The sequence below is a fragment of the Podarcis bocagei genome, assembly GCF_964188305.1.
Source record: "Podarcis bocagei genome assembly, chromosome: 10".
Taxonomy (NCBI): domain Eukaryota; kingdom Metazoa; phylum Chordata; class Lepidosauria; order Squamata; family Lacertidae; genus Podarcis; species Podarcis bocagei.
In genome coordinates, this window is record NC_138135.1 from 5,695,747 (window position 1) to 5,716,157 (window position 20,411).

Below are 20,411 nucleotides of genomic sequence, written 5' to 3' on the forward strand. Positions count from 1 at the left end.
ACTGAAGTAAAGTCCCCTCCTGTGGCCATTCCTTCCAGCCTGGCTTCCTCTGGCTCTTCCTCTTGTGCCCCAGAGACAATAGGAACAGATGATCTTCGCAGCTGTGAAGTTATAGTAGTTTGTTGTGTTTTGGCTTTGCCTGATCTTGTTTTCCCACTCATCCCACTTCTGTCTATGCGTCAAGGTCAATCTCGCGGTTTGTAATTCCCATGGGAATCCACAAGTCCAAAGATGGAAAAAACCCCCAGTGATTGCAGATTTTCAATAGTCCTCTGGAGGGAGATTAAGTACCGTATTTTTTGCACCATAACACTCACTTTTTTCCTCCTAGAAAGTAAGGGGAAATGTCTGTGCGTGTTCTGGAGGAAATGCCTACGGGTGGCATGCCTACGGATTTTCCTCCTCTAAAAACTATGTGCGTGTTATGGTCGGGTGCGTGTTATAGAGCGAAAAATATGGTATATCTTAGAGGAGAAAAGTTGCAATCTTTCCAAAAATCCCTTAAACATTAATAACAACCCTAAAGTACTTACAGTGTCTCTAAAAAGTGCAAGTTCAATGTAGCAATTCAATGTAACCGTCCAGTGTATCAGCTCAATGCAACAATTCCCACAGCCTAGCAGTTCCAATAGTCTGGCAGCCCGATTGCCGGGATTTCTCAGTGCTTTTTGTAAATCCACAAAAGAAGAGGTAAAATGGAAATATCCACCAATAAAAAAGTAAAATCCACAAGTAACAAGGTGCAATTCAAATTTTCTTCCACACCTCAATTTAGTTGATGCTCGGATTAGTTCCTTCTAAAGTCGCGATTTCAAAGGCATTAGAGAGTTTAACATCCTTGCTTTAAATCTTTAAACAGAGCCGGGAGACGGACTTCCTGGTTGCGTCTCCCACTTCAGTGCCAAATTTTCAGTCAATTTAGTCCCAAATTCAGTAAACTTCACCTACTCATGGGAAGTTGTTTTTAAGCCGAATAGTCCCAGGAAAAGAGGTCAGCGCTCACCGACAGCAGCTTTGCGGCTTCACTCCACAGAAAGAGCGATCGACTCACAGCACAGCACCAGCCCTTTCACGCTCCGGAGCCCCTTACGAGGTCCCTTCAACGTTTCGAGGGGCGCTGATGGTGCCCGCCAAGTCCCACGGCCACAGGCTATTGCTGCCTGTGGGTTTCCAACCTGGGTCTCCGCTTCCTTTTCTGCGGAGCTTCCCCTTCACAGATGGAAGGAGACCGCCATTGCCGTTTGTACCGCCCCCAGAAGTCATTGAGGCAGTGAAGGTTTAGGACCAGTTTTCCTTCTCAATGGGCTCACTTCCCCAGTTGATGATCCCATCTGCCCTTCACTTTCCTCTACAGCATGGGCAGAATCTGCCTTTTTGACTGTGGGATTCACTGTTTTTCTCCTCCTCTCCATCCACCAGGGTGTGCATTCACCTGCAGCAGAATTCCCGAACCCACCAAGGATTTGAGACCCATCAGGTATCCTCACCTGGTCTAGCCGGCCGGTTGAAGTTGTTCCTGAGATTGCGGCCCATTTTGCATGCTGACAGCTTCTGGAAGCCACAGGTGAGAGCTGAGTGCAGGGTGGGGACCAATGGTGGAAAAATTACCCCTACCAAAGGTACTACCGCTCCCCTAACACCCCAAGACATCCTATAATTATGATATTTAAGACAGATCAGGAATAAATTCATATATCAAGAAATAACACAACTTCAGGTTGTTAATGAATCAATACCACATATTCAAGGATGAAGTTCCCGCTAAGTACAGTTATCCATTTGCCTTTAATATCCAGCTTTTTCAGTGTCAGATTAGGATAGTCTTGTGTCAGGAGACGGGCACAAGATGAGGCAGCACATCATTATAATAAGGAGCAATGGGGGTGGGTGTTTCCATCTGGGATTCCCATGTGCCACCTGCTTTCCTTCTGCTTCTCCTGCTCTCTCCATGCAATGTGAGGCATGTAGACTGAGGTCCATTTCCAAGAACAGGAGCTTTCCTGAGCACCCATTCAGCTGAGGCCAAGCACCAAGCCTTGTCACTAGTTCTCTGACTGACCCAGACCACAGTCCCTGGAAAAGACGAAGACCTGAGCCTCACAAAATGGTTTATATGGACCTCCTGAGGCCAATGGGATTGTGCAGGTGATTCATAAAGATCTAGAGGTGGAAACGGGTGGATGGAGGATTATGATGCAGAGAATGGGAAATGTCCAAAGGAACGATGAACCAGAGAAAGAGACAGTCTTATCATAGACAAAGAGCAGCTGCCTTTCCTTTGAGGAAACAATTGATTTGAAAAGGCTGTATTCCAAGTTCATGCTGCTATATTAACGATGACTAAGGATTATGAAAGGTTGCTTATGCATTACTAACATTTGGTGACATTGCATCTTCGTTTCCTCAAAACTGGGAACATGGGTAGGAGGCAGGGGAATGTAGGAGATGTTGAAATAGGAGAAGGTGCTAATGGCGCTTGCTGTGTTCTCTTCCCCTTTCTTCTCTTCCTTGAAACCCAAACAGGATTTCCTTTCCTCCCACTTTGAAGAAGGTGATGGAGAAGACATTCAGAATTCTGAGGGATGGTACATTTTATTTCATTAGGTACAGACATTAAAATGTGTGAAATGTGGAATATGCTTCACTGAATGAGCACACATAGCTCACATCAGCGATCTCAAGAAGGGGAGAAACCATTTAAAGGTATGGAGAGTGAGATAAGTTTCACTGATAGTGAAAAACAGTGGACTCACATGGGCAAGAAAGGATTCCAATTCTTGGATTGTGGAAAGAGCTTCAGTCAGAATGGACATTTAAGTTTACATCAGTGGACTCACACAGGGGAGAAGCCATTTAAATGTATGGAATATGGAAAAAGCTTCAGTCAGAGAGGACAACTCAATATACATCAACAGACTCACACAGGGGAAAAACCATTTAAATGTATGGAGTGTGGAAAGAGCTTTAGTGATAATGGAACCCTTAGAACACATCAGCGGACTCACACAGGAGAGAAACCCTTTAAATGCATGGAGTGTGGAAAGAGCTTCAGTTTTAATGCAAACCTTAGAAAACATCAGCGGACTCACACAGGAGAGAAACCATTTAAATGCATGGAGTGTGGAAAGAGCTTCAGTCAGAGTGGACACCTCAATATACATCAACGGACTCACACAGGGGAGAAACCATTTGAATGCATGGAATGCAGAAAGAGCTTCAGGCAGAATGGAGACCTTAAATTACACCAGCGGATTCATACAGGGGAGAAACCATTTAAATGCATGGAGTGTGGAAAGAGCTTCAGTCAGAGTGGACACCTCAATATACATCAACGGACTCACACAGGGGAGAAACCATTTGAATGCATGGAATGCAGAAAGAGCTTCAGTCAGAATGGAGAACTTAAATTACACCAGCGGATTCACTCAGGGGAGAAACCATATAAATGTATGGAGTGTGGAAAGAGCTTCAGTACGAGTTGCCAACTCAATAGGCATCAACAGACTCACACAGAAGGAAAACCACTTAAATGTATGGAGTGTGGAAAGAGCTTTAGTGATAATGGAACCCTTAGAACACATCAGCGGACTCACACAGGAGAGAAACCCTTTAAATGCATGGAGTGTGGAAAGAGCTTCAGTCAGAGTGGAAACCTCAATATACATCAACGGACTCACACAGGAGAGAAACCATTTGAATGCATGGAATGCGGAAAGAGCTTCAGTCAGAATGGATACCTTAGAACACATCAACGGACTCATACAGGGGAGAAACCATATAAATGTATGGAGTGTGGAAAGAGCTTCAGTTTAAATGGAAACCTTAGAATACATCAACGAACTCATACAGGGGAGAAACCATATAAATGTATGGAGTGTGGAAACAGCTTTAGTGATAATGGAAGCCTTAGAACACATCAGCGGACTCACACAGGAGAGAAACCATTTAAATGCATGGAGTGTGGAAAGAGCTTCAGTCAGAGTGGACACCTCAATATACATCAACGGACTCACACAAGGGAGAAAACATATAAATGTATGGAGTGTGGAAGGAGCTTTAGTGATAATGGATACCTTAGAACACATCAACGGACTCATACAGGGGAGAAACCTTATAAATGTATGGAGTGTGGAAAGAGCTTCAGTTTAAATGGAAACCTTAGAATACATCAACAGACTCACACAGGGGAGAAACCATTTAAATGCATGGAGTGTGGAAAGAGCTTCAGTCATAGTGGACACCTCAATATACATCAACGGACTCACACTGGGGATAAACCATTTAAATGCATGGAGTGCGGAAAGAGCTTCAGTCAGAATGGAAACCTCAATATACATCAACGGACTCACACAGGGGAAAAGCCATTTGAATGCCTGGAGTGCGGAAAATGCTTCAGTCAGAATGGAGACCTTAAATTACACAAGCGGATTCACACAGGGGAGAAACCATATAAATGTATGGAGTGTGGAAAGAGCTTCAGTAAGAGTGGACACCTCAATATGCATCAACGGACTCACACGGGAGAAACCATATAAATGCATGGAGTGCGGAAAGAGCTTCAGGCAGAATGGACACCTTAGAAAACATCAGCAGACACACGGGAGAAACTGTTTAAATGTATGGACTGTGGAAGGAGCTGCACTCAGAGCGGAACCCTTGATTTCTGTCAACGAACTCACACAAAAGAAAAACCTTATAAATATCAGGCAAGTAGATACAGGTTCAGTCCTAGTGGAAGTTCTAAATCAACAGACTCATGCACAGGAAGAACCTTAGGAGTTGAAACCCTACAAACCATCAACAAACTCTAAGAGGAGAAGCAGTGTAAATGAAAAGATTGCAAAAAGTGCTTTATTTACAATGGAGTGTTTAAGGAACATCCAGGGACTTTCACATGGGAGAACCCATTTAGATGTATGGAGAACGGGACATTTCCTTTCAGTGTCCACTCTTTCTTCACAGCACTGAAATTTTGAAGGCAATGTCAAACAATGTGAGTATAATCTAACAGGTAAAGTACCTTTTGAGAGATAGGATGAATCTGGTTTGCTGGTGGTGAGTGAGGATTAGGGCTGGGCGATATATTGATATCTTGTCCAATACCAGTTTCTAGACCACATTGTGATAACATTTGAAGAACTACTGATATGGCAATACACCGTGAATCACAGTGTGTGTTTCTGGGATGTGCCTGCAAGCAGCGGCAGAAAGCTTTGCTTCGTGACGTCCCTGCAGATGCTGAGTTGCTGACTTTCCTCCCAGGCAACAGAAAGCGAAACACACACCTCCATTGCCCAGTGTCGTTCCAGCCTCTTTCCTCCCTTGCTCCCTTCTGCTGGTGTGTGTGCCTGACTTAGACATCCTGTGTGCTGTATGATTTTACTGCTGGAACTGGATTTGCTCTCAGGAGCTAAGTTTTGTGCCTCACTGGGGACCCAGTGAGAACTGTATGCTTTGAAAGCTCAGTAAACTATTACTGAAGAAGTCCGGCTGCCTCTGTGTGTGTTTTTGACCTTAGCATGGGAATTGCTCTACACGTGGCCCCTACCCTGCTGCTACGTGTCTCATGCCCTGGAGTTGGTCTACTCAAGCATGCAAGATGGCATGTACCAAACTCTGTCACCCCACCACTGCATGAAATACTGAAATTGAATGGGAGATTTCCCCCCAAGCCTATTTGTAGGATGGGGTAGGCGGGGCTGCAGGTACCAGGGAAGTCTCCTGGGGGGCCCATCTTCAATCATGAACCACATAGGGGAACCCCAGAGCTCCTGCTTATTCTGGGGTTTGGAGAAGATAGTACTTTTCCATATTCCCAGAAGTTATTATTCAATCCTGCTGCTAGAGAGTATTCCTACCAGGGTGCATATTACTATCATACTGATTTTACTGCTATGGTTGCTTTTGCTGTCATGGACTGGCTGGGTGTGGGGAGGGGGAGGCACCAGCTGGGGAACCCCCAAGGGAAGAAGGCTCAGAGCCTGGGGGCTGGTGGTGGGATGGCAATGAGCAGAAAGAGGGAGAAAATGGAGCAGAACGGGAGGGAAGGTGTTGCAAGCTGGAGGAAACAGGGTTTGGTGAGCAGGAAGAGGCTGGGGCAGAGAGCAGTTCAGGAGAGGAGGGGCCAGGAGACCCAAAGGAGGCCGGCTGCTGAAGCATCCATGGAGCCCCCCCCCCTCCCGCTGCGACCAGCTCCCCTCTCCCCCACACAGAGAAACCCAGTTCAGACCCCATGATCCTGCACATGATATTAAGAGGGTGTTTCCCTGCCCCCCAAAATTCATCGCTTTAATCTCCTTGACAATGAACTGTATTTTCAGCCCAATCACCCCATTTGGAGAGCTCTTTTAGGTGCCCCTTGCAATCTCTCTTTGTTTGAACACTCCTGGACAATTTACTGCCACCAGCAAACTTTGCCCCCTCCCTGCTCACTCCTAACTCTAGATCATTTATGAACAAGTTGAAAAGCCACATGTCCCAATACTGATCTATAGGGGACTCCACTTTATGCTTCTCTCCATTCACAGGAGTGTTTATTAATATGTGTTCCTCCCTCCCCCCATCCTTCTGTGCTGCGGAGGGAAGCGTGCGGAAAAGTTCTGGGGTGAATTTCGCTTCCCTACACATCCAACACAGCTCAGCATTCAGGAAAATGGAAGAGGAAAGCTGGCCACAATCCAAGAGACTGAGGTCAGCAGAAAGCGAAGCAAAGCCTACTCCAAGGGAAGCCGCTCCAGCTTCCAGCCCATTTGCTCCCACAATGGCTGAAGAAGAATTGCCCTTTGGGAATGGGGGAGCTGAATGGAAGCGGGCAAGGAAGCCCCACAAACGCTGCTGCTGGAGGAATAGGGGCACTGACCCCAATACTCAAAGGTGATGACCTGGTCCTTTAGGGGCACTGTTACGCCATCAGGAACCGGGAGTCCCCCACACCTGCCTCCCTTGTCTGGATTCAACCTCAATCTCTTAGCTGCCATCCATCCTCCAACCACCTCCAGAAAAGCACACAGGGAATTCACTGCCTTCACTGGTTCCAATTTAAAAGAGAGGAAGAGATGGGAGGAGCCTCCCCGTTGTCTTTTCGTTCACAAATCCTGTCTTAAGGGCACATTTAAGATATGAATAGGGTGTGAGGCTGTGACCTGGCACAGGAACTAAATATTCCTCATTACAAAAGACTGGCCAGGCTCCCCAGGGAATCCGATCAAGTGACCATTAAACAGGTAACCTGGCAGACAGGAGGTAAACAAACCACTCAGATTTCTGCTGTAAACCACCCTTTCTGTAATGTAGGTATGATGTATCTGGGGATGGTGGTCTGGGGTTACACCCCTTCTCTGATGTGTGTATGATGTATGGAGGGATAGTCTTGAGCTCCAGGGCAGGGAATTTAAAATCTCTATATGAGGCCTTGTGTGCCATTGTTCTGGGTTCCTCCTCCCTCCTGCGTGTGGTGAGTGAGGACCCTGTTGCAACAGATCAATAAAGATCAGGCTTACTAGCTGCTTTGCTTTAAACGCTTTAAACGCATCAGGATTCAATCCACCTTCCCGATGGATTTCTGCCTGGGGCATGTGCTACCCTTGATCGCCTCCTGCCTCCTAAGGGATCATGGATTATGAATTGGATTCCCCAATTCCAGAGGAGTCATTAGGCGTTGGAACCCAGGAAATCCGTCAAACCATTGACTTGGCGATTATTTGACGTTTCTACAGTTTTCTATACAGTATTGGATAGTCGGAGGAAACTGTCCGATTCATGGTATCCGCTTCTTCTTCTCCCTGAACCCCTCCTCTTTGTGATGTGTCAATGATGTAGTCATGATGTAGTCTTGGGGGTGTAGCATGGGGTATTAGCAGCTAATAAAAGTTGGGGTCTTCTTTTGTTGGGGGCTTCCGTCTTGTTCCACCTGGTGGCAGGTGGGAGTCCTGTGGCGACAGTCTTCCATCAAGACCAAGCCAACTGGCTGCTCTTTTGCTCTGCTCTTCCTGGCTGGTCTCCTTGTTTCTTGTCCAAGGGATCCCTCAGATGTCTCCGTTAATACATGGAATCCGCTTCTGGCTCCAATTGTATAGGCTGCTTCTCTGAGCCTCTTGGCTGTTGTGCATGGAAGGTGCCTGTGTCAATGGTCATTGTCCTGACCTTAGTCAGAGGCTGTGGTGGGGCCTTGGGGTTTTGGGGGAGTCGTATAACTGTCCCCCTTCCTGGTTTGAAGAGCACCAATACCTAAAGCACGGGCGCACGGCTCGTGGCGTGGGGTGGGCGAGGGAAGGATTTCGCAATGTAAACATTGGGGGGGGGGTCCCACTTTGTAATTGGATTGCCAGGATCAGCCCCTCCCCCGCTCTCCTGATCTACAGGAGGAAGAGGGGAGAGGAAAAAACTTCCTCCCCGCCCCCGCTCAATTCTTTCCCTCCCCTCCCGGCACATCCTTCCCTCACCCCGCCCCCAAAATCCGAAATCCCCTCCCCAATATGTTGCTCCTCCTCCTCGCCACCCGCCTTTTGTTCCGGGAAGAAGGGAGGGATGAGCCCCCCCCCCCAAACTGCCAGCTTCTCCCGGAAGTGGAGCTTCTACTCCGGATTGCTGCTCTGCCCAATAGCTCTAGGGGCGCGCGCTTTCGGAAAGGGGAGGAGGGGCGGCAGGGAAATCCCCCCCCCCGGATAATCCAGAAAAGGAAAGGAGATTCGCGAGCGAGGACAAAGAGGTAAAGGGGTCGCGGGGGGGGAGAGGGGAGAGAAGGATCCAGAGACCCCTCCAGCTCCCCAAAGCGCCTTTCCTGGACCCCACGGGCAGGGCCTGGATCCCTGCACTCCTACTGCGAAGGGGGCTTTCCTTGGCCCCTTAGGCGCCCTGGCGGGGGCGGACATGGGGCGCCCACCCAGGGATTCCCCACGAGGACCCCCTTGCCCCGTTTCCCCCGCACAGGCATCCCTGGGGCCCTGTGGGCTCCGCATGGAAAAGGCAGGCCATGAAAGGGTTAACGGCGGCGAGGGACGCCTGGATAGAGACCCCCGTGTGGCTGGTGTTGGGGGGGGGGTGTCCTCTGGATGGAGAGATGGGAGGCGCAGGGCGAGGGGTGAGCCCCACCAAGGTGGCCTCTGGGTGCAGGGGAGACTCCGGGAAAGAGGGAGGGGGTCGAGGAAGGGGGGGCATCCCTGGGGCGGGGAAGGGCAGCATTGGCGTGGGGGGGGGAGAGAGAAAGGAAGACCAGTCTGTAGGGAGAGGTCTTCATCGTGGCGGACGCGGGGATTCTCCGGAGCGGCCGCCTTGGCTTCTCCCTCCCGCCAAGGAATAGGCCACGCCTTCAAGGCGACCAGAGGGGGATCTGTCGAAAGTGGGGGGTCGACTCCCCCCACCCCTCCCTTCCTGCAAGCTCCATCCTCTTCCCACCCCATAAGCCCCTGCCCTGTCCAGACGCAGCGGTTCAAATCCGGAGAGGAAGAGGGGAGGGGAGAGCCCTTTTCAGAAGCCGTTCTCTGTTTCCACAATCCTACCCAGGAAGCAGACAGAAACCTTTTCCTCTCTCTCAGGCTTCCATCTTTGTCTTTTCCACTGCCTGGTTCATTCAGGATGAGGATAATGTGCACCTGTCATCAGAAACGGGTGCAGAGTCCATGGAATGGCTCTCAGGCTTGATATAGAAGTTGCACCTCAAAAGCATTTCTGTTCCTCTTATTCTTTGTAGGCAGTGTCAGAGTGACTGACAAGCTGAGATTCTTCCCAAAGGACCCATTTTCATGATAGACAGTGTCTGTGGCTGGAGGCTCTACATACAAGGTGTGTCTACACAGGCCAAAGACTGCCAGTATTAGCACAGGTGGGGTGTGTGACCTCCCAAATTTACAGGCTGTATGTGAATGAGAAGTTGTGGGTGGGATTACCGTTTATGGCATCCCTGTGATTTTCTCCCCCATGACATTTCGTGAGCTGATATTGCAGTACGAATTCAAAAATAACTACAAAAGAATAACAATATAATAAGAATGATTGTAGTATTTCTACGCTGCCTATCTGGCTGGGTTTCCCCCGCCACTCTGGGCAGCTTACATTACATATAAAAGACAGTAAAACATCAAACATTCAAAACCTCCCAATACAGGGCTGCTTTCAGCTGTCTTATAAATGTCAGATAGTTGCCCATTTCCTTGCCCTCTGCCTGCTTCCCTGTAACTTCGCTTCTCACTGGGGGGGGGGTGATCCAGCAGAAGACCCTTGAAGGAGGACCTCAGCATACAGACTGAGCGATGGGGGTGGAGACGTTCCTTCAGGTCTACAAACCCGAGGCTGTTTAGGGCCTTAGGTTGCAGATTTTGCTCCTCCGCAATGATCTCCAGAGCAAGTCCGACATACAATTAGCAGAGTAGGAAAAAACGCTCAGAGACAGCAAAAAATTCCTTCAGCAAATAAATTTGTGACTGAAGGCATAACAGGATTCTGTGCCTGAAAAATGCAACCACGGCAATTTAATGGTCAGCACCAACAATGTGAATTGTTCTCAGAAATGTACTGGGAGTCAGTGAATATCCTTTCGGACTGGTGTTATGTTGTCTCAGCAGCTGCTCCCATTCTGTTCTCTACCAGCCACATTCTGGATTAGTTGCAGTTTCCGGGTCACCTTCAAAGGTAGCCCTGTCAGCATCACCCTTGAGCCAGTGCCACCGACTGGACTCACCCACTTCAGCCCCGACTGGGCCAGGCGAGCTGGGGTAGCACTTCCAGAGACCTTCTGCACAGGAACAGGTCAAAGTGCTGTGGACTCACAACTCAGAGTTGTGAGCACCAGATTCACTCCCGAAGACAGTCGTTTCAAAGCAGAGTACAGCAGAGCATAAACCACTCGGAGAACAGCTCTGTAGAATAACTACTTTTATTCTATCTACAACTATCATACAAACTATATACAGAGCTAAATGGAGAAGCTAGACTGCACTGAGAGTCTGCAGCTGCTCTTAGCAGCAACCTTATCTATACAGAGATAACACACTCTCTCTCTAACACTCAGTCTCTCTCTCTCTCTTGTGAGGCTGGAGCGAAATAAGTGGAGAGCAGAAACCGCCCCCCTCCTCTCTGGAGAATCAGCAGAAAACATCAGCAGATTCTTGGAATGGGATGGGTGAAATCTCCTCAAGCCCCATGTATCACATGGCACTAATCCAAGCAGGAGATCACCAGAGCATGCACCACTCTGGGGAGACAGTCTCCAGGCATGGAGGATCTCAGCTGGCATACCAGATGGAACTGGTAGACAGCTGCCCTGGACACAGAATTGACCTGTGCCTCCATGGACAGCTGTGAGTCCAAAATGACCCCCAGGTTGTGCACCTAGTCCTTTTGGGGCACAGTTACCTCCATCAGGTCTAGGGAGTCTCCCACACCTGCCTGCCCCCTGTCCCCCTGGGACAGTATTTCTTTCTTATCAAGATTCAACCTCAATCTGTTAGCCGCCATCTATCCTCCAAGTACCTCCAGACACTTACACAGGACCTTCACTGGTTCCAATTTAAAAGAGAGGAAGAGCTGGGCATCATCCACATACTGGGGAACACCCAGCCCAAACCCCCTGATGATCTCTCCCAGCGTCTTCATATAGATATTAAAAAGCATGGGGAGAGGACGGAGCCCTGAGGCACCCCACAAGTGAGCTCCCAGGGGTCAGAACACTCATCCCCCAACACCACTTTCTGGACATGGCCCAGGAGGAAGGAGGGGAACCACTGCATAGCAGGGCCCCCAGCTCCCCTAGAGGGTCCAGAAGGACACCATGGCCAAAGGTCTCCAAAGCCGCTGAGAGATCCAGCAGAACCAGGAAATAGCTTTCCCCTTGGTCTCTAGCCCATCGGAGATCATCAAGCAGCCCAACCAGGGCAGTTTCAGTCCCATGATGAGGCCTGAATCGCAATCAGAAGGATAATGGTGGCAGAAGCTTTCCTGGTCCTGCAGCCCACAAAAGCTCCAGCCACAAGACGTTCATTAGCTTTGAAGGGGCCACTGGATTTGTGGTCTTTTCTTCAAAAGACAAATATTCTGAATACCTTTACAGTGACGTATGATGTAAATAGTGCTTCTGTTTTCCAGAATTCCCCAGCCCACCAAGGATTTGAGACCCATCAGGTATCCTCACCTGGTTTAGCCGGCCGGTTGAAGCCGTTCCTGGGATTGTGGCCCTTTTGAATGCTGACAGCTTCTCTCAGGTGAGAGCTGAGTGCAGGGTGGGGACCAATGGTGGAATAATTACTCCAGAAGGTGGACTACATTTCCTCCACCAAAGGTACTACCGCTCCCCTAACACCCCAAGACACCCTATAATTATGATATTTAAGACAGATCAGGAATAAATTCATATCACAAGAAATAACACAACTTCAGGTTGTTAATGAATCAACACCACATATTCAAGGTTGACGTTTCCACTAAGTACAGTTATCTCCTCACCTTGAATATCCTGCTTTTCAGTGTCAGATTATGATAGTCCAGTGGCGTAGCGTGGGGGGTGCCAAGGGTGCCGGCCGCACTGGGCGGAACATCTGGGGGGGCGCGAGTCCAGAGGGAAGGGACAAGATCCTTCCTCCGCCGGGCTCCCCGCAGCCACCGCCAGCCTTGCGCCCTAGCGCGCGCGCCCCCCGCTGCGGCTGTGCTCCACTCACTGCTCGCAGGAGGAGCAGCCGCTGCAGCAGCGCCGACGTCACCACCGACTCCTGGCCGGCACGGGCAGCCTCCGCACCCCAACGCGCCGCCGGGCCTCGCCGCGCCGCGCCCTGCGCTCCCCAAAAACCTCCGAGAGAAAGCCGGTGGGCGGGCGAGGCCCGGCTAAGCCTCTCGCCAGCGGGTTAAGGGGCTTTCGGTTTTAAAAGGATTAGCTTGGGAAGGGGCGGGGGGGGCTGTTTGCCGGCAAGCGCCTGCTCCGTGTTTCCAAAGGCGCTCGCCATCCGAGGGACACGGAGCGCTTGCAAGGAACGGGCTCCGTGGAGCAGGTTAGGAAGAGATCCCTTCCCTGGCAGGCCGCCGGCTTCGCCAGCTGTTTCCCATTCACGATTAGGAGGAACTTCAGGCTGCTTTCAGCTTTGGTAGAGGGAATCTAAGCAAGGGGATGGAGCCGGTGCCCTGAGGAAAGGCGGCAGCATTGGGTTTGTTTTTAGTTAAGAGAAAAGGCAAGCAAGAGGCGACAGGAGAGAAGCCTGCAAAACTAAGGCATGGCAAGGAGAGAGTGGACAGAGAGGAAAGTTTTTATCCCTCTCTCTGTACAATATAACTCGTGGGCATCCAGTAAAGCTGAACGTTGGAACAGTGGCGTAGCGTGGGGGGTGCCAAGGGTGCCGGCCTCACCGGGTGCAACATGAGGGGCGCTCGCACTCGGGTGCTAAAATCCACGGGTTAGGGGGCGCAAATTACTTGCCTTGCCCCGGGTGCTGACAACCCACGCTACGCCACTGTGATAGTCCTCTGTCATAAGGCAAGCACAGGATCAGGCAGCACATCATCATTGTAAAGAACCATTGGGGTGGGTGTTTCCGCCTGGGATTCCCATGTGCCAGCTGCTTTGCTTTTGCTTCTCCTGCTCTCTCCATGCAATGCAAGGCATGTAGACAGAGGTCCATCTCCAAGAACAGGAGCTTCCCTGAGCACCCATTCAGCTGACGCCAAGCACCAAGCCTTGTCACTAGTTCTCTGACTGACCCAGACCACAGTCCCTGGAAGAGATGTAGACCTGGGTCTCACAAAATGGTTCATATGGACCTCCTGAGGCCAATGGGACTGTGCAGGTGACTCATAAAGATCTAGAGGTGGATGGAGGATTATGATGCAGACAATGGGGAATGTCCAGAGGAACAATGAACCAGAGAGAGAGGGCCTTTTCATGGAGAGAGAGAGTAGCTGCCTTGCCTTTGAGGAAACAATTGATTTGAAAAGGCTGTATTCCAAGTTCATGCTGCTTTATCAATGATGATTGAGGATTATGAAAGGTTGCTGATGCATTACTATCATTTGACATCATTGCATCTTCATTTCCTAAACACTGGGAACATGGGTAGGAGGCAGGGGAATGTAGGAGATGCTGAAATAAGAGAAGGTGCTAACGGCGCTTGCTGTGTTCTCTTCCCCTTTCTTCTCTTCCTTGAAACCCAAAGAGGAATTCCTTTCCTCCCACTTTGAAGAAGGTGATGGAGAAGACATTCAGAATTCTGAGGGATGGGGCAGTTTGGTTTCATTAGGTATAGACATTTAAATGTGTGAAATGTGGAATATGCTTCACTGAATGAGCACACATAGCTCACATCAACGACCTCCAACAGGGGAGAAACCATTGAAAGGTATGGAGTGTGGGAAAAGTTTCACTGATAGTGGAAAACTTAGAACACATCAGCGGACTAACATGGGCAAAAAAGAATTCCAATGCAGGGAGCGCAGGAAGAACTTCAGTCAACATGGACACTTAAGTTTACATCAACAGTTTCACACAGGGGAAAAACCTTTTGAATGTCTGGATTGTGGAAAGAGCTTCAGTCGGAGTGATATTCTTAGAACACATCAGAGGACTCACACAGGGGAGAAATCTTTTAAATGCATGGATTGTGGAAAGAGCTTCAGTCAGAATGGACACTTAAGTTTACATCAACGGACTCACACAGGGGAGAAGCCATTTAAATATATGGAGTGTGGAAAGAGCTTCAGTGATAATGGATACCTTAGAACACATCAACGGACTCATACAGGGGAGAAACCATATAAATGTATGGAGTGTGGAAAGAGCTTCAGTTTCAATGCAAACCTTAGAACACATCAACAGACTCACACAGGGGAAAAGCCATTTGAATGCCTGGAGTGCGGAAAGTGCTTCAGTCAGAACGAACACCTTAAATCACACAAGCGGATTCACACAGGGGAAAAGCCATTTGAATGCCTGGAGTGCGGAAAGTGCTTCACTCAGAATGGAGACCTTAAAGTACACAAGCGGATTCACATAGGGGAGCAACCATTTAAATGCCTGGAGTGTGGAAATTGCTTCAGTCGGAATGGAGACCTTAGGAAACATCAACGGACTCACACAGGGGAGAAACCATTTGAATGCCTGGAGTGCGGAAAGTGCTTCAGTCAGAATGGATGCCTTAAATTACACAAGCGGATTCACACAGGGGAGAAACCATATAAATGTATGGAGTGTGGAAAGAGCTTCAGTCACAGTGGACACCTCAATATACATCAACGGACTCACACAGGGGAGAAACCATTTAAATGCCTGGAGTGCGGAAAGAACTTTAGTGAGAATGGAAAACTTAGAACACATCAACGGACTCACACAGGGGAGAAACCATATAAATGTATGGAATGTGGAAAGAGCTTCAGTTGGAGTGGACACCTCAATATACATCAATGGACTCACACAGAGGAGAAACCATTGAAATGCCTGGAGTGCGGAAAGAGCTTTAGTGGGAATGGAAACCTTAGAACACATCAACGGACTCACACAGGGGAGAAACCATATAAATGTATGGAATGTGGAAAGAGCTTCAGTCGGAGTAGACACCTCAATATACATCAACGGACTCACACAGGGGAGAAACTATTTAAATGCCTGGAGTGCGGAAGGAGCTTTAGTGAGAATGGAAACCTTAGAAGACATCAAAGGACTCACACAGGGGAGAAACCATATAAATGCATGGAGTGCGGAAATTGCTTCAGTCAGAATGGAGACCTTAGAAAACATCAACGGACTCACACAGGGGAGAAACCATTTAAATGCCAGGAGTGCGGAAAGATCTTCAGTTTCGGTGGAAACCTTAGAACACATCAACGAACTCACACAGGGGAGAATCCATATAAATGTATGGAGTGTGGAAAGAGCTTCAGTTTCAATGCAAACCTTAGAAAACATCAACGGACTCACACGGGGGAAAAACCGTATAAATGCATGGAGTGCGGAAAGTGTTTCAGTCAGAGTGGACACCTCAATATACACCAGCGAATTCACACAGGAGATAAACCATTTAAATGTATGGAGTGCGGAAAGAGCTTTTGTGATAATGGGAACCTTAAAAAACATCAATGGACTCACACAGGGGAGAAACCATTTAAATGCCTGGAGTGCGGAAATTGCTTCAGTCAGAATGGAGACCTTAGAAAACATCAACGGACTCACACAGGGGAATAACCATTTAAATGCATGGAGTGCGGAAAGAGCTTCAGGCAGAATGGACACCTTAGAAAACATCAGGAGACACATGGGAGAAACTGCTTAAATGTATGGACTGTGGAAGGAGCTGCACTCAGAGCGGAACCCTTGTTTTCTGTCAATGAACTCACACAAAAGACAAACTGTATAAATATCAGGAAAGTAGATAGAGGTTCAGTCCTAGTGGAAGTTCTAAATCAACAGACCCAAGAACAGGAAGAACTTTAGGAGTTGAAACCCTACAAACCATCAACAAACTCGTAAGAGGAGAAGCAGTATAAATGAAATGATTGCAAAATGTGCTTTATTTACAATGGATTGTTTATTTTATATATATATATATAAATCTTTTGTTGGTTTTTCACAATTTTTATAAACACAAACATAACACAATACAAAACAAACAAACACATAAACAAACATGTATAATTTCCGATCCTTTTTTCTTAAACCTTACTTCACCGACTTCCCCATACCTCCCCTTTCTGCATCCCAATTGCCAAATTTATTTACACAAATCCTACCCCTTGTTTTTATCGAATTTTCCCTTATTTTTTTTCTTTTACTTAACCTTTTACAGCTGTAATCCCCTTTTGTCTAAAACTTCAACATTTTAACATTCATTTATTTTACAATATTTCTTAAGATAGATTCTAAATTTCTTCCAATCTTCATCCGCCGTCTCTTTCCCCTGGTCTCGGATTCTGCCAGTCATTTCCGCCAGTCCCATATAGTCTATCACCTTCATCTGCCATTCTTCCAGAGTGGGTAGGTCTTGTGTCTTCCAATACTTTGCGATGAGTATTCTTGCTGCTGTTGTAGCGTACATAAAAAAAATTCTGTCTTTCTTTGACACCAATTGGCCGACAATGCCCAAGAGAACGGCCTCTGGTTTCTTAGGGAAAGTACATTTAAGTACCTTTTTCATTTCATTATATATCATTTCCCAAAAAGCCTTAATCTTCGGGAACGTCCACCAGAGGTGGTAGAAAGTACCTTCAGTTTCTTTACATTTCCAACACTTATTATCAGGCAAATGGTAGATTTTTGCTAGCTTGACTGGGGTCATGTACCACCTATAGATCATTTTCATAATATTTTCCTTTAAGGCATTACATGCCGTAAATTTTATACCGGTGGTCCACAACTGTTCCCAGTCAGCAAACATAATGTTATGACCTATGTCCTGTGCCCACTTAATCATAGCTGATTTTACTGTTTCATCTTCTGTATTCCATTTCAACAGCAAGTTATACATTCTTGACAAATTCTTAGCATTAGGTTCTAACAGTTCTGTTTCTAATTTTGATTTTTCCACCTGGAAGACAATTTTCCTGTCCTGTTTGTAAACTTCCATTATTTGATAATAATGGAGCCAGTCTCGTATTTTATCTTTCAATTTCTCCAAACTCTGTAGTTTCAATTTATCTCCCTCCTGTTCCAAAATTTCCCAATATTTTGGCCATTTGGCCTCCATATTAAGCTTTTTCACGGCTTTTGCCTCCATTGGTGACAACCACCTTGGGGTTTTATTATCCAACAGATCTTTATATCTAATCCAAACATTATATAATGCTTTCCTGACAATATGATTTTTAAAAGCTTTGTGAGCTTTAACCTTGTACCATAGATATGCATGCCATCCAAATACGTTGTTAAAACCTTCCAAATCCAAAATATCTGTATTCTCGAGGAGCAGCCAATCTTTCATCCAGCAAAAAGCTGCTGATTCATAGTAAAGTTTAAGGTCCGGCAGGGCAAATACCCCTCTTTCCTTTGCATCCGTTAAAATTTTAAATTTTATTCTGGGTTTTTTGCCCTGCCAGACAAATTTCGAAATGTCTTTCTGCCACCTCTTGAAACAGTCCATCTTATCAACAATCTACAATGCTTGAAATAAAAATAACATTCTAGGCAATACATTCATCTTAATAACAGTGATTCGGCCTAACAAGGAAAGTTTCAAATTTGACCATATTTCTAGGTCCTTTTTAACTTCTGTCCAGCATTTCTCATAATTATCTTTAAATAAATTCACATTTTTGGATGTCATGTTTAATCCCCAAGTATTTCACCTTCTTAACCACAGTCAACCCTGTTTCATACAATGGATTGTTTAAGGAACATCCAGAGACTCTCACAAGGAAGAACCCATTTAGATGTATGGAGAATGGGACATTTTCCTTTCAGTGTCCACTCTTTCTTCACAGCAATGAACTCATCAGGAAATCAGTCTTAAACACATGACGTGTATTTGAAGTGCTTGTGTATATATGTAAAACTGAACAGCAAAGAAATTTTGAAGGCGATGTCAAACAATGCGAGTATAATCTAAGAGGTAAAGTACCTTTTGATAGAGAGGATGAATCTGGTTTGCTGGTGGTGAGTGAGGATTAGGGCTGGGCGATATATTGATATCTTGTCCAATACCGGTTTCTGGACCACATCGTGATAACCTTTGAAGAACAACTGATATGGCAATACACTGTGAATCACAGTGTGTGTTTCTGGGATGTGCCTGCAAGCAGCGGCAGAAAGCTTTTCTTCGTGACGTCCCTGCAGATGCCGAGTTGCTGACTTCCCTCCAAGACTACAAGAAGCGAAAGGCACACCTCCATTGTCCTGTGTCCTTCCAGCCTCTTTCCTCCCTTGCTCCCTATTGCCGGTGCGTGTGCCTGACTTTAGATATCCTGTGTGCTGTATGATTTTACCGCTGAAACTGGATTTGCTCTCAGGAGCTAAGTTTTGTGCCTCACTGGGGACCCAGTGAGAACTGTATGCTTTGAAAGCTCAGTGAACTATTACTGAAGAAGTCTTGCCTGCTGCTTCTATGTGTGTTTTTGACCTCAGTGTGGGACTTGCTCTACACGTGGCCCCTACCCTGCTGCTACGTGCCTCATGCCCTGGAGTTGGTCTACTCAAGCATGCAAGATGGCATGCACCAAACTCTGTCACCCCACCACTGCATGATTTCAAAACACTACTTATTCAACAGAACTTCATCCCTGCTCCCTGCACATTCTGAAAAAAACTTGAAATACTGAAATTGAATGGGAGATTTTCCCCCAAGCCTGTTTGTACGATGGGGAAGGCGGGGCTGCAGGTACCAGGGAAGTCTCCTGGGGGGCCCATCTTCAATCATGAACCACATAGGGGAACCCCAGAGCTCCTACTTATTCTGGGGTTTGGAGAAGATAGTACTTTTCCATATTCCCAGAAGTTATTATTCAATCCTGCTGCTAGGGAGTATTCCTACCAGAGTGTATATTACTATCATACTGATTTTACTGCTATGGTTGCTTTTGCTGTCATGGACTGGCTGGGTGTGGGGAGGGGGAGGCACCAGCTGGGGAACCCCCAAGGGAAGAAGGCTCAGAGCCTGGGGGCTGGTGGTGGGATGGCAATGAGCAGAAAGAGGGAGAAAATGGAGCAGAACGGGAGGGGAGGTGTTGCAAGCTGAGGAGGAAAAAGGGTTTGGTGAGCAGGAAGAGGCTGGGACAGAGAGCAGTTCAGGCTCAGAGGGAGGAGAGGAGGGGGCCAGGAGACCCAGAGGAGGCCGGCTGATGAAGCATCCAGGGAGACCCCCCCCCCTCCTGCTGTGACCAGCTCCCCTTTCCCCTGGTCTCCTAGAGCACACAGAAAAACCCAGTTCAGACCCCATGTTTCTGCACATGATATTAAGAGGGTGTTTCTCTGCCCCCCAACATGCATCACTTTAATCTTGTTGACAATGAACTGTATTTTCAGCCCATTCACCCGGTTTGGAGAGCTCTTTTAGGTTCTCCTTGCAATCTCTCTTTGTTTGAACAACCCTGGACAATTTGCTGCCACCAGAAAACTTTGCCCCCTCCCTGCTCACTCCTAACTCTAGATCATTTATGAACAAGTTGAAAACCCATGGGTCCCAATACTGATCTATAGGGGACTCCACTTTCTGCTTCTCCATTCATAGGAGTGTTCGTTTATTAGTACGTGTTCCTCCCTCCCCCCATCCTTCTGTGCTGCGGAGGGAACCCTGCGGAAAAATTCTGGGGTGAATTTTGCTTCCCCACACCTCCAACACTGCTCAGCATTCAGGAAAATGGAAGAGGAAAGCTGGCCACAATCCAAGAGGCTGAGGTCAACAGAAAGCGAAGCAAAGCCTACTCAAAGGGAAGCCACTTCAGCTTCCAGCCCTTCTGCTCCCACAATGGCTAAAGAAGAATTGCCCTTTGGGAATGGCAGAGCTGAATGGAAGCGG

General features: G+C 47.5%; 1 protein-coding gene and 1 long non-coding RNA gene across 4 annotated transcripts in view; both read left to right on the forward strand.

Moving 5' to 3' along the window:
• The window catches only part of LOC308595840, an 88,742-nt gene that overhangs the window by 8,842 nt on the left and 59,489 nt on the right, over window positions 1–20,411 (forward strand). Inside the window, exon 2 of the long non-coding RNA XR_014012120.1 lies at window positions 1,420–1,564. This is a non-coding gene — a long non-coding RNA (uncharacterized lncRNA). The remainder of the gene's footprint in view (window positions 1–1,419; window positions 1,565–20,411) is intronic.
• Window positions 8,516–18,722, forward strand: LOC308595618 (uncharacterized protein). 3 transcript variants are annotated; one of them, XM_081210072.1, is made up of 4 exons: window positions 8,516–8,707; window positions 9,689–9,820; window positions 12,079–12,271; window positions 14,132–18,722. In XM_081210072.1, the coding sequence occupies exon 4, from the start codon at window positions 14,258–14,260 to the stop codon at window positions 16,148–16,150; it is 1,893 nt and encodes a 630-aa protein (XP_081066198.1). In that variant the 5' UTR covers window positions 8,516–8,707; window positions 9,689–9,820; window positions 12,079–12,271; window positions 14,132–14,257; the 3' UTR covers window positions 16,151–18,722. The 3 variants fall into 3 exon arrangements, with proteins under 3 accessions (XP_081066198.1, XP_081066199.1, XP_081066200.1); XM_081210073.1 differs by having other exon boundaries at window positions 12,079–12,194; XM_081210074.1 differs by lacking the exons at window positions 9,689–9,820; window positions 12,079–12,271.

Bases quoted from the DNA above. Each gene is read 5' to 3' on its own strand.
- LOC308595618 (XM_081210072.1), top strand. From the start codon at position 14,258: ATGAGCACACATAGCTCACATCAACGACCTCCAACAGGGGAGAAACCA.